The sequence below is a fragment of the Theobroma cacao genome, chromosome 10 (assembly GCF_053813885.1).
Source record: "Theobroma cacao isolate CCN51 chromosome 10, ASM5381388v1, whole genome shotgun sequence".
Classification (NCBI taxonomy): Eukaryota; Viridiplantae; Streptophyta; class Magnoliopsida; order Malvales; family Malvaceae; genus Theobroma; species Theobroma cacao.
Window position 1 is genome coordinate 16557625 of NC_142648.1, and position 14793 is coordinate 16572417.

A 14793-nucleotide genomic window follows, 5' to 3' on the forward strand; every position below is an offset into this window, starting at 1 on the left:
GGTTAAGGTAGAGCGAGGCAAGACATATAAAGCTGAGCCATTGTCGACCAAAACCCTAGGTACGGCATGGTCCTTACATTTGATGGTAATGTGCAGAGCTTTGTTACTTCCCCGACTACCCGATGGAATTTCTTCATCATTAAAGGCAATGAAGTTCCCCACTGTAATGTTTCCCACGATATGGTCCAACTTTTCCATTGATATATCTTGTGCCACATAAGCTTGATTCAAGACTTTAAGTAGCGCATTCCTGTGTGCTTCCGAATTCAAAAGCAAGGACAACAGTGAGATGCGAGCAGGCATTCTGGTTAATTGTTCTACCACACTGTACTCACTATGTTTGATAAACTTGAGAAATTCACCCGCTTCTTTCTCGATAACAAGTCTTTTGACCTCATTGTTCAGAGCAACTACAGATTTGACAACTTGGTCCTTAGAAAAGGTATTTGCTTCCTTCAGGCCTCCTTCTCCCTGTGTGGGTTTCCCTTTTTCAACTCTTTCTGCTATTTTAAGGGAATAACATCTCCCACTTCGCGTTATACCCCCCACACCAGTTAGATCTTCAAAAAATGCTTGGGGGGCGGATGAAGTTGTGCCTAAAATATTACACTCATAATTCCATGGGACAACCTTATCACTTTTGTAAGGGAACGGGTTGGGGACTTCGATGGTGATACCACTTCTGATCATAGTAGATGGCATATTATTCATCGGACTCCTTATTTCTTCATAAAAAATGGTGAGAGGTTTAGGTTTACCCATACTCACCGAATTTGATGGCACGATAGTTGGGGACTCTTCATTTATGGTTCCAACCAAATTCTCTTCACCTTCTTCGTAAAACTCGATTTTTGACAAATCCATCAACTCTTGCAACTTACGGTGAAAGTCATCACAATTTTGAATGGAATGTCCAACAACCCCCATATGAAATTTGCAAGAATGGGTGAAATCATGCCCTACTTTTTTTATGTCTATCGGTTCTGAAGTGATGGCATTTATTTTGGACAACGCCTCAAAAACTCTATCCATTGGCGTTTGAATCTTGTCAACATTCCTTTTCACCCTTCGAATCATCCTTTCATGTATTGTGTTCACTGTCGAACCTCTATGGTTAGGCAAGAGATTCCCATCAACATTTGAATTATCCTTTTTAGCAAAATTTAAAAGTCCTACCTTAATGAGCACTTGGACCTTATGTTTTAATGCAGTACAATTCTCTGTGGAGTGTCCTTGAATTCCAAAATGGTAATCACAATGCGCATTCGGGTCATACCATTTTAGAAAAGGAGGTCAGAGTAGTTCTAAAAGGGTTCAAGCAATGAGTCGATTTTCTATAAGTTGTGGCAACAATGTAGTGTAAGGGACTGGAATAGGATCAAACTTAGGTTTTTCTAGGGTAGTTTTAGGTCCTCTTTGACCATTACCAGAATTATTGTTTGAAGCTACCAGTCTTAGTGGTGGAGCTTGTGGGAGAACATTGGTCTGAAACGTTGGTTGTGGGGTAGGTTGGTACACATATGGGTTTTGTGCGATATTGCCTATGTTCAGATAGAAGGGTTGGTATGGGGGGTATAGGGGATATGGGCTAAAGTTGTGGGTTTGTTGGCTGTCGTGAGCGACTGCTTGCACATCCCCTTCTTTTTTCTTGGGCATACTCTCTTTCTTTGAGCTAGCAACTTCATGCCCTTCAATTTTCCCACTTTTGATTGCTCCTTCTATTATTTCTCCATATAAGACCAAATCTGTAAAGTTTTTTATGGCATTGCCGATCAAACGCTCATAAAATGGAGCTCAGAGTGTGTTTATGAACAACACAGTTATTTCCTTATCAGTGAGAGGTGGCTGAACTTGCGCTGCTATATCCCTCCACCTTTGGGCATATTCCTTGAAGCTCTCACTTTGCTTCTTTTCCATAGTCTGAAGTGATAAGCGATTAGGGGCTAATTCAGCCACATGTTTGTATTGGGCTACGAAAGCTCTTGCTAGATCTTTCCAAGTCTTAATATGATTATGATCTAGTTGTACATACCACCGAACAGTTGACCCAGTTAAGCTATCTTGGAAGAAATGGATCAGTAACTTGTCATTATGAGATTGTGCAGCCATCTTCCGATAATACATGGTAATATGTGCCATGGGACACTTCGTTCTGTCATATTTTTCAAATTTCGAAACCTTGAACTTGGCAGGGATCAGTACATCTGGCACTAAGCATAGTTTGACTGCGTCCATGGTACCGAACCTATCAACTTCTTCGATAACACGAAGGTGCTCTTCCAACATATCGTACTTTTTTTAGTCTTTTTCATTTTCTCCTATTTGTGATGAGCTTTTCATTAATTTTTCTTGCTCTTTTTTATCATCTAAATCTGGAACATGTATTGGTTCAGCAGGATTTATCCCAGAATTAGACCCAAATTGTCCTTGAGTCGATTGATGGCTTATGGGGGTGGTACATTGTAATAAGCAGGTGGTATCACTTGAGGATGGACCCTTTGAAAAGTTTGGGCATGGGGTGGAGTGAACCTTGGGGGATAAGGTGGATCATCCCTTGGGTTTTCAGTCTCTTGTGCCGATGGATTTTCTAGCGGAGCTGACTCTTTGACCACTCTTTTTCCATTACTCAAGCTCATCATCAATTCCATCATCTTTGATAACTGCTCTCTCATCTCTTCTTGAGCTTTTTCCATTTTATCCATCTGTTCCCTTTGTTTTTCTTTCATGATTTTTGCTCGTCGACGAGTATTATAAACACGCTGATCACCAATCTTAGTTTGTTGAGCAATCTTGGAACCTTTATTTTTTAAACCATAAACATGAATTAGATGCGTTCTTATTTTATGAATGTGATTATGAGAAAAAAAATATTTATTTATTTTTTATTTTTTTATTTTTTTATAAAAGAATTGATCATGATAAGAGTTAAGTTGTTGTGCTCTTTATAGAATAAATTATGCATATGTGATGCAAGAGAAAAATATTGGCCATCCAACAATAATTGCCGTGGGGAATCTTGATTTATAAAAGTTAAGCATCTGATTACATCACTACTTAGATCATTTACATCATTGGCTTCAAAAGAAAGGGCCAACTCGATCATACTGGTCCCGTACTAGCTTGAGGTGGCTTATTAGGTACTCATTAAGCTCATCTTTCGGGAGAATCTCTCTCCTGAGATCTTCGATCTTGTTTGCCATTTCCCTTGCTTTGTAGGCTACCTCCCTCATTTGCATCAATATCCATTCCATCTCGACTGTTTCCTTCGAAGGTCTCGCTCATACGAGTTTCCCACTTCTCGCATTCGAAAGTATTCTTGGCTGTTGGCTTCATATTGCTCTCTATAGCCTTCCATGGCTGCTTCCATTAAGTTGCAATCACTCCTAAGTTCTTGTATGACCCCGTTCTTGCAGTTGTATCTTGTTTTGCAAAGTATTAGTAGTGATTTGCATTCCTTTAATTATGGCGACCAAAGCTGAACATGTCGCATTTGAACTTTCAAACTTGTTTTTCCACTCGTCTCGTTCATCAAAAGCCTTTTGAACTTTCCTCGAGGCTTCTTTCTTTACTTCTTCAAGTTTTACTTCATGTCTGCACTTCATATTCATCATTTCCGTCTCCAGTTTCCTTCTAGCTAGCTCACTCTCTAAGAGAATATCTTGAGGTTATAGACCAACAGGAAATTTGGATGCACTTTTTGAAGGACATACAACATCTTTTACTCGTTGGTTATGCCAAGCTAAGTATCTAGTGGTGACCTCATCAGTGAACAGTCCTTGATCTATCCGACTTGTTTTCTTCCATGCTTGAACAATATCTTGGATCTTCTTAAAGGTTCCCCGCTCTTCGTATGTGAACTCTAGTTGGTTAAGCTTGTGTGTCATAGGTACAAACTGTTCTGACCCAAATTGCCTCCGCACCATTATTAGGGCATAACTAATTACTCCCCACGGTCCCATTAGTGGCACCCACGGTTCATCCCCACATTTGTACAACACTTGCACCCTTGGCATCCAAGGAGCCCTCCAAGTCACCTCCACACTTATAACCCTTCGAAATCTGGCAATCCATTCTTTTTTTCTCTTACAAATTAGCCATTCGCTTTCGTAGAATTCACGAATAGGACAACTTGATGAGAGGAACGGCTTTCAAAATTTATCAACCTTGCACTCAAAGTGGCTCTTTATCCATATGGGGAGAAGTTGAGCATATCCGATGAAACGCCCTTCACCCTTCCGACGGCAATGATTTAATGACCTTAACGTCTCAGCTATGATGGCTGGCGCTGGGTTGATGTTTCTTGTTACTTGATCAAAAAAATCGATGATTGAGACTTCAACGTGCCCTAGGATTTTTGAGAAAATTACCAACCCATATATCGCTAGGGCAAAGGCAATAAGACCTTGTTCACCTTCCTTGTGTTTCTTAATGTAATTATTCAGGAAATCCATGATAGGCATTCAGTGTCTCCCTTTTTCTTCAAGTTCTGATCGACTTCTTCAGTGGTGATATTTAACATCTTGGCCAGTTTCCTTCGATGCCTGGTCTTTTAAGCTCTCCAATATACCTTGTTAGGTTGCATTTGATCTATGTGGAGCAATGATGAATATTCCTCTATTGTTGGTGTCATATCTACCTTATTGAGCACGAAACATCGATAAGAGGGATCCCAAAATTGAGTGATTGCCCTAAGTAGTTGATCGTCTACATGCACATAGAGGAGCCATACGATGTGCCTATATTTGGTGCAAAAACTATCTTGACTATTACACCTCCATTGCTCCCAAATACTTGTCATCTTTGAAAGGTCGTTCTGTTTGAGATCAAGATGAACTTTCTCTGGGAGATTCGGGATATGCCCCTTAACCAAACAGTCCCCCTCGATTTGCTGAGCTTGTCTCATTTGTAGTTCGACCTCATAGTCATTCTTGTATTTATTGAGTGGGCTAGCCGACGACGATGCCATAGGCGTAATCAAGATTCCTTTAGTCAATCAGTTGTTGTATAGCCAATATTTCCCTATATGCAATGATGCGAATGGATGCATGACAAATGAAAGACAAAGAATACTCAAGTCAGTACAGTAGGTTACATTAACTTGCATTAAAAAAAAATAGTAACCAATGTCGTGGGTATTTATCACGTCGTTGGACATAGCCTACTCCACGACTTTTATTATTTTTGGAGAGGAATTTAAAGCAAAGGATGTAAGAGGAGTTCCTTCATGTGTGCCTAATTCAAGGTCATACTCTTTAACGCGTGGGTGAAGCTCTAGCTAGGGAAAGGGTACTTATGGCACTCTATATGCTGGGTTTAGTTTTGAATTCGGCTAAAGGTTTCCAAATTGTTCCTCACTATCGTCCACTCGGACTAGCAAGGCACCCCGGTTCTCACCCATTACAGGCTTCAAACAGACTAGGTTTAATTTGAGTGGGGGTGTTCACCAGCCCATGCGAAGGTTATCACCTCATGAGAACGTAGCTACTAAACTCCCTCCTAATAAGGAAAAAGCCCGGGTAGAAGGCTTATGCATGAATGCAACAAGTATCGTGTGTGTGAAGGAACATACCGACCTTTGACGGATAATCTCACATCCCTCTATCCTAAATCCCCCACAATTTAATAAAATAATTAATACACAAAACCAAATGCATAAAACAAATGCTCAAATTTGAAGGAAACAATAAATCATTGAGGGCTTAAGATAACCTATGATTAACTATGGCTTGACTCTATAGCGTCCCCAGTGGAGTCGCCATCTGTCGTAATGTGCGGGTCCGGGAACTCGACTGTTAAATGTGATGTGATTTAGGAGTCGGCACCAATCTTTTTTTTTCTTAGGTGTGATTGGCCACCCTATTTTGTCCTACTTAACGAAATCCTAAATTAATTTTAGGTCCGTCGAAAGAACGATAAACTGGTCTACATATCCTTTAGATTTGGGTTCGAGAGTACGGTTATGCACGGGGAAGGATTGGCACCCCTGTGACGCTCGTTCCACAAACGGTACCATTTAATCATATATTATCCTAACCCATTAATTTTATTCTTATGTTTCCTTAATTGTTATTTATTTATTTTATCTTTTATTAGAATATTTTATTACATTTTTTACGTGTTTAACATGCACATGATGCAATTGTGAAATGCATGGCATAAAATTAGGATAATGCCAAACGAAAATCCTTTATTGAGTGTACTTTCCGAATCTGCCCATCATATTGGTGGGATCCGAAAGTATTCTCTCACTTAGGGAAATAACTTAGCAACTTGCCTTCGCAAGTTTACTTGGTAGATCCCATCATCGGGATAGTCGTTTATGAGTAAAAAACAGTATTTTCATGAATGCAAATCCTAATACGGGTAAAAGCCTTTTATTAAAGATATTTCTCCGGACCCTCCCATCGTACTGGTGGAGTTCAGAGGTATCTTTTCACCTAGGGAGTTTACCGATGAAACTCGCATTGGCAAGCTTTCTCGGAAAGTCCCATCATCGGGGTTTAGATCCATATACAGAATATATCTATCTGCCATGACATTTAACAATGCGACCATGATACGTGATGCACTCGTAGGTTCTATGTTCGTTTCTTATTTTCCATGAAATTTACTACTTCTTCTTTGTGTGAGTTTATTATAAACAAATAATTTACGTTTATTAATTGTTTTTGTATAACCATTTCTATGTCGATATGTATTTTACTATATAGGTACTTATTTATTATACGAAACTCCAAAATCAAATTTTTAGACCAAGTATTTTTTATTATCCGTAATTTGTGATTTTTTGAATATGTGTTTTCCACTTTTGTATTATGATTAACGAATTTATTGTTATCGCTAATTTTCTATTTATTTTGTTTTGTATATTTTGATTAATTGGTGATTGCATATATAGTTTTTTATTTTATTTAAAATTAGGAACATTGGAATTCCAAATTAAGACCCTTCCATCGTACTGGTAGAGTCTTAATTGAAACCCCTAACTTAGGGAAGTTTACTCGAAATTGCGACTTCTCGCGCTCCGAATGGACATCCCATCATCGGTATTAAACTTAAACGATTACTTTATCTATATTAAATAACTAATTATTTTATCCTATTTTTTTAATCATCTATTTGCTTTATTCATTTATCTTTTTTTTTTTGTTTTCTATTTTTTTTATTTGTCTAGATCTATTACTACAAACGTATTTCATTTAGTAATTTATTTTGTTTATTTTACATATATATATTTCACTTATCTAAACTTATATATTTAATAAATATTCTCCTAGGTATAAGTGCTTTTTATAACTAGACATTTTTTTATATGTTTTAATATATTTTTTGCTTTATTATTTCTATTTTCTTCTATTTGTATTAATTTCCTAAGTTTAAACTATCATCTAAAAATTTTTAAAATGTTATACTAAAATAATTTAGAACAAATAAAATGGACCAACCTAAAACACAAACAGATCCATAAAAAGATTAAGGATTTACCTTACTGGGCTAAAAGCGGCCCAAGATAGCCAGCCTGCTCCAACTAAACTGCCTCCTTGAGGCCCGCGTAGCCTCTTTTCAAAACGCATCGTTTTGGTGCACATACCACAGCCTCTCCACCTCCAAAACTATGCCATTTTGATCACCACTCCACCTTCCCAAAAACAACGCCGTTTCACTTTAAACCCTAGATATAAAATCCCCTTTTCTTTCTTTTCTCCCCATTTCCTCCCCTCACTTTCTCTCTCTACTAGCCGACCTCTCTACCTTTTCTCTACTCGTCGGCCACCAAAAGACCTTCCTCTAAAATTCCTAGATCCCTCTAAACTTTTCAACTGCTGCAGCCCTTTCCCCAAAAATCTCTCACCGGTGGCAACTTTCAGGAATCCCCTTCACTTCCTAACTGGCAGCACCACATAAGCTCCCTCCTTTCCTTCACTTTGCTAGTGGCAGTTAAGATCTCCCCTCTCTCCACTAGTGCCGGTCTCTAAACGGCCTCATCTTTTTAAATCCCAACGGTGGCATCGAAATTTCACTCTCTCTTTAACCCAAAAAGTCCTCTCCTTCTTTAAGCGACCGATGGCAACCCAAGCTCATCAAAAACTCAAGATGCCTCCAAACAGCCGCACAAAACCCCTCCCCAAAATCCCTCTAAAAACTAACCAAACATTCCCTCAAAAACCCTCACCCATCATGTATTTTTCTTTGATTTTTTTGTATTTTTGGTTGAGAATTTGTGGTTATGGCTGCTAGAAAACTTAGGGTTTTTGATTCTCTGGTTTTGGGTTGCTAAGGATTCTTAGGGATTTTGATTGTCGATTTTCTCTGGTTTTTTGTTTCGAAAAAATGATTTTTCTCCTCCCCCCAAATCGGTTCAAAGCCCCCTTTTTAAGAACTGGATTGTCCAAAATTTTGGACAATCTAGAGGTGAAATCATGCTCTTCTAAGCATGATTTCACAAGGCTCTGTCAAACATGAGGGGTTGGTAGCCGGAGGTGACCACTCCTCCCAAAATTCGGCTACCTTTCAGGGGCATTAATGCCCTGTAATGATGGACTGGAGAAGGGGCTGAGCACACGTTCAGTCCTTTCCTGTTCATCCCTTTTTTTTCATTTTTTAATTTATTTCATTTTTTTGTTTTTTTAATTATATTTCATTATCATTTATTTTTTTATTTTTTGAAATAGGTGTCTACAGGTAGCATGAGCACTTCTTTTTCAGATGAAAGTTTTTAAATAGGTTTAGGCTGATGCTGTCTCCACAACTTGTCTTCTAATTAATTGACTACCCTTTTTTGTCCTTCATGGTGATATTCCCTATACTGTCATTTTTCTTTCCAAGTCTTTTTTTCTTATTAAACCCAAGATATTTGGTAATACATGTTTTGTTTGTGATCTTGTCCTTAGTTCACCAAATTCGATCCAAAATCTCTCAAGTGTGTTTTCTTTGGGAATTCTCATCTTTAGAAAGGTTACAGATGTTATTTTTCTACTCTTAATCGTTATCTTGTCTTTGCATATGTCATTTTTCTTGAAAATACTCCTTTATTTTCCTTATTTTCTAGTTATGATGGTTAAAGGGAGGAAAATGATCTACTAGTTTATACTGTAACCCATTCTGTTAGTACCCCAAATATTCCTCCACCTACTCAGCCACCTATTGTCCATGTCTATTCTAAATGATTAGAAACTCATACCACATGCCTTTTATCAGTCCTTTCGCCATCAAATCCAGTCTCCAGTGATCATGATCTTAGTTTTCATCTCCTTATTGCTCTTTGAAAAGGTTAACATCAGTGTACTTATCCTATTTCATCATTTGTTTCTTATGATCACTTGTCTTTTGTTTCTAGTTCGTTTATTGTATCCTTGGATTCTGTTTCAATTCCTAAAACTATTCATGAAGCCTTATCTCATCCTAGCTAGTGTACTACTATGGTAGAAAAGATGGTGGCCTTAGATGGTAATGGTACTTGGGATTTGGTAGATTTGCCTGCTAGGAAGAAAGTTATTGGGTGCAAATGGGTATTTGCTGTAAAGGTAAATCCTGATGGATTAATGGCTTACCTTGAAGCCCATCTTGTTGCTAAAGGGTATGCCTAGACTTTTGGTGTTGATTATTCCGATACTTTCTCTCTAATAGCTAAACTTACCTCTATTCGGTTATTCATCTCTATGGCGGCTACCTATGACTGGCCTTTACATCAATTAGATATTAAGAATGATTTTCTTCATGGTAACCTCCAAGAATAAGTGTATATGGAGCAACCACCTAGGTTTGTTGCTCAGGGAGAGTATAGGAAAGTCTGTCATCTTCAAAAATCTTTGTATGGCCTAAAACAAAGCCTTCATACTTGGTTTGGCAGATTCGGTGAGGCAGTTCAGGAATTTAGGATGAAGAAGAGTAAGTGTGATCACTTCGTGTTTTATAAATAGTTTGAGGCTAGCATTATCTTACTAGTAGTGTATGTTGATGATATTGTCATTACTGGAAGTGACACTACAAGTATTTCATCTCTCAAATCTTTTCTTCATACCTAGTTTCAGACCAAAGATTTGGGGTTGTTGAAGTATTCTTTGGGTGTTGAGGTGACAAGGAGTAAAAAAGGTATATTCTTGTCTTAAAGAAAATATGTTCTTGACTTGTTGAAAGAGATGGGAAAATTGAGTGCTAAGTCGTGTAGTGCACCAATGACTCTTAATTTGCAACTTACAAAAGAAGATGGTGAATTGTTTGAAAACCTTGAAAACTATAGAATGCTGGTTGGAAAATTGAATTATATTACAATGACTCGTCCTAATATTGCATATTTTATTAGTGTTGTAAGTCAGTTTATATCTGCTCCAACAATTAACCATTAGGCAACTTTGGAACAAATCCTATGTTATTTGAAAGGGGCTCCAAGATGTGGTCTATTTTATGGATATCATGGGCACATTAATATTAAGTGTTTTTTAAATGTAGATTGGGCATGTTCCAAGATTGATAGGAGATCCACTACGAGATATTGTGTTTTTATTATAGGGAATCTGGTCTCATGGAAAAGTAAGAAGCAGAATGTAGTATCTCGGTCTAGTGTAGAATCAGAATATAGAGCTATGGCCCAAATTGTGTGTGAGGTAGTATGGATGTATCAATTATTAAGTGAAGTTGGTCTTAAGTTTTCTTTGCTGGCATAGTTGTGGTGTGATAATAAAGTTGCTCTCCATATTGTCTTCAATCCCATGTTTCATGAACGAACTAAGCATATTGAAATTGATTGTCGTTTTGTTCATAAAAAGATTCAGCAGAAGTTCATCTCTATAGGATACGTTAAAACTAAAGACCAACTAGGAGATATCTTCATAAAAGCATTGAATGGAGCTTGAGTTGATTACATTGGTAAGAAGCTGGGCATGATTAACATCTATGCTCTAGCTTGATGGGGATTGTTACAGAATAGGAAATCTGTAAATATTGCTTTATTAATTAACGTAATTATAGGAATTAGGAATCACCATAATTATAGGAATTTTTTTTATTTTCTTTATTCCTTTTCTATTTTAGAGACGTTTAGGCTGTATATATAAATGATGTATTATGAATGAACTGTGCTGAGTTTTCTCTTCCAAAACAACACATACCATGACACATTTTACTTAAGCATTACTATAGATGGAAATACTCACATCCACATAAGCACATTATTATCATAAAAATACATTACTATCATTACATAACTTCAGGTGGGAAAAACAACTTCCACCATTCATTCACTTAGCATTCATACATGCCATTCTCATCATCATACCATTAGGATCATTTTGATTAAAACCATTGAAAAAAGCTTGCCCCCCCTTGTTGAAAAGTAAGATGTATTAAGGATATTTACATACATAGTAAATTCAAAAACTTTCTTAGAAAACATTTGCCTTTAAACATTTTTGATTTATCGAAAATATTATAGCATTGATCCATGAAAATAAAACCAGTCAAGAAATCTTGCTTAGCTTTACCATATAAAATACTTTTAAAGGGGTGTATCCACTCACTTTAAGAGAAGTGTGCTTCTAAGCCTTGTTTTGTCAACCCTCGCTCGTTCTACTATTCTCAAGCACAACAAAACCTATCACAATAATTATACTATAAATTTCCTAATTTTTCAACAAACCCATTTATTCGAAACTAGTCAAACAAACCTATATTCTTCATTTCTTGCTAGTAATTCATAAAACTTCAAACCCAAAGCTTTAAAAATGAAACCTTGAGCATCATTACCTCAAACACTTCCTTGGAGGGTAATATCCATCAGCTATTCTATTCGATAACTTTCGCCAATGATTTACTAATGAAATTTTTTGACATATTGGTTGTATCACCGATTAAACCTACAACCAACGAATTAGCTATCTTCTCGATAGGAAGGCTGATGGCGTATGTCGTTGGAGAATAATTCGACAGATTATTTCTTCATTGATGGAGTGGCCATTAATGACGAGGATATTTTCGACCACGTGTCGATAGATTTTTCTGTTCGCATTTCTGTCGGTGATTTGGAACATCAATAGATTATGTCACTTTACCGACAGAATGTTCAGTCAGTAAAGCGTGAATTTTTGGTAGTGGTTGTGCTTGATCCTTGAAAAGCTATATAGGTTCAAACTTAACCTTAAAAAGTTAGAGAGGTTGTGCCATATCTTTGAAAAGGCGATGTATTAATTTTAATCAATAGTGGATTGAACTTCTTAGCTTGTTAAAGAAGACGTAAGCACCTAGAGAGAAGGTCGAACCTCTATAAATCAATTGTGTAATTCTCTCTTTACTCTTCACTCACACATTTGTGCATTTTATTAAAGACTTTAACAAACTTGTTTTTAACTTGTCTATTTATTATCTTTCAAAAAAAAAAATAAAAACCTTGTCTATTCATTAATTTACTCATCAAATTACTTTTGACATGTTTTGATTGAAAACAAATTTGAGAACTTATACCTTGCTTGCCTTCATTGAAAAGTTTGATTTGTGAAAAAGAATCTTTAAAACTTAATTCACCTTCCCTCTTGGATTACTTTGCATTATATGTGAGCTAATATTTCTAACATTAATGAATTTAAAAGTCAATTGAGAATAAATTAATTATTACTTATAAACTAAATATAATTTTAAAGCACACGAATAAGTGAGAATATCAATACAATTAGTTTCAATTTTTAATAAAATCAATTATTGTCTGGACATTAAAATTAATTATACTTAAGTAAATATATTTATTGAGTTATTTTTTTAAAATGAAATTTATATAGTTTATACTAATATAAAATAAAGTTAATATTCAAGTACTGAAGTGTAAAAATTTAAGCCACTCCGTTCTTCATAATCAATATCCAAATGATCAAAAGTTGAAATTAAATTAACATTATATCAACTGGTTTTAACTTTTAAATACATGACTTGATATACTTTATGAATTATATATAAGTTATAAATAATAATTAATAAGGTAAATAGTTCTTTTTATCAACGGTAATTGATACTCTTTTCAATATTGTCCGCTATTCACTTTAATTAGAAAATTGTCTATATAATTATAGCTAATGTTAGTTATATTAAAATTTATGTCCAAACCAACAAATACATATATAAGAAAAAAATTCTTGAAAAATTGAACTACTATTAGAAGATGATAATTAATAAAGATAAAAAATAAGAAAAACATAAAAATACTAAAATTGAGTTATAATATATATAAAAAATTCAAAAATACTACATGGTTTGAATTTGAAATGATATGAATGTCATACGACGTCAACTCAAAAATTTCGAACACAAAGCAAATTTGAATCCTGAATGGATTGAAACGGAAACAATTCAAGCTCAAAATAACCCAAACCTACAAATTGGCCAACTCTAATAGTAATAAACTACATTGTGCCGTCTAAAAAACCGTCAATAATATTTTTATCAATTAGTTGATTGCTAGAATAAAAACTCTATTTATGGACAGCAATAAGTTCTAAGTGTAACGGCAAGAGGAAGAATGAAAAATTAAGAAAGGAGGTTACGGTGGCTACCGGGAATTAGGCAGGGCCAATAAAGGAGCAAGATGATAATAAATGTCACCATCAAAACCAAAACCATCGAACTAAAATGCAATAAAATTTTTTAAAAGTGACTTTATAACAAAGATGTAATCAAAGAGAAGCAAAATTCAAATAAAACATTTAAATTTCAATCTTTAATCAAATTAGACATAAAGGGCTAATTAACTATGACTAGCTACTAGCTGACATCAAAACCATCCAAACTTATTTTAAGTTGATTCACTTAATTATTAATTAAAGCCAGCTAAAAATACTTGATAATAATCTAATAGTAGTCAACCAGACGATTTGTGATAGCCCAGATGATGTTGCAATAATGTTTGAATTCCTCGTTTTTGTCATGTAACGGTGAAGGATTAAATGCTGGAATTCTCAAGTCATGTTCACAAGCCTCAGCCTCCTCCAACGCAGCAAGTGCTTGAACTCTCACCCCGCGGTAGTCGTGTTTGCTCAGCAGCCGCTTGGCATCCTTAAGACTAGCGACGGCCTCTTGGTAGTTCTGGGAACAAAGCGTGTAACCTTCTCTCACAGTGTAGTTCTCCGCTTGTTTGATGAGTGGAGAGATTTCCACCTCGGTTTCGTCTGCACTGGCGAGTGCTAGCTCGATTGAGATTTTGGCCAGGCCATGAAGACTGGTTTGGTTTGCATGGAGAGTTTCGTTGGAGAGGACTTTTAAGCAGAAGGAAGGCGCTGGAGTCTTGGAGCAGATGGTGATGATTTCAGCATCGGTCACGTTTGGTCTCGGCTTTGCAAATGATGGGTTGATGAAGAAAATTGAAAAAGAAAGAGCAACAAGCAAGGAGGAACGACTAAGTGAGGCCATATCAATTACCACTTCAAATGATGGCTAGCAGCTAGTGTTACTTCGACTTCCAATACTTCCGAGTACTGCCTGCGATATAGTTGGATCACCTCTGGGATTCTTAAAGAGTTAAGACAGTCAGGAAAAACTGAAGATTACATTTAAGATGGAAGAAAAAACCGTGGTCAGAGAGAAGCCTCTTCAATTTTATGCATAACTGATGAGGGAGTTAGAATCAGAAGCTTCGCTTACGGTAATGTGCTGTCTCATCACGTTACATTTTTTTTTTTTTGGTTTAATTATTACTTTCCTCAAATATAAGTCCAAAATTGGCCATGTTCGATGTTTCTTTGAGTCCCACGTTTTGGCTTTCTTTGGCTGCCACGTGGGTCGCATGGTGAGAACTATAAGCTGAGCACCAAAATG

The 14793-nt window shown here is 36.3% G+C and overlaps 1 protein-coding gene across 1 annotated transcript; it reads right to left on the minus strand.

Annotated features, from left to right (window-relative positions):
* Positions 1 to 13830: 13830 nt before the first annotated feature.
* LOC18586729 (pectinesterase inhibitor-like) lies at positions 13831 to 14388 on the minus strand. The gene has a single exon (XM_007010257.3). It carries the CDS (start codon positions 14386 to 14388, stop codon positions 13831 to 13833), a length of 558 nt encoding a protein of 185 aa, XP_007010319.3.
* Positions 14389 to 14793: the final 405 nt, after the last annotated feature.

What these genes read in the sequence shown, in the direction of transcription:
- LOC18586729 (XM_007010257.3), bottom strand. Translation starts at nt 14,388, where the DNA reads ATGGCCTCACTTAGTCGTTCCTCCTTGCTTGTTGCTCTTTCTTTTTCA.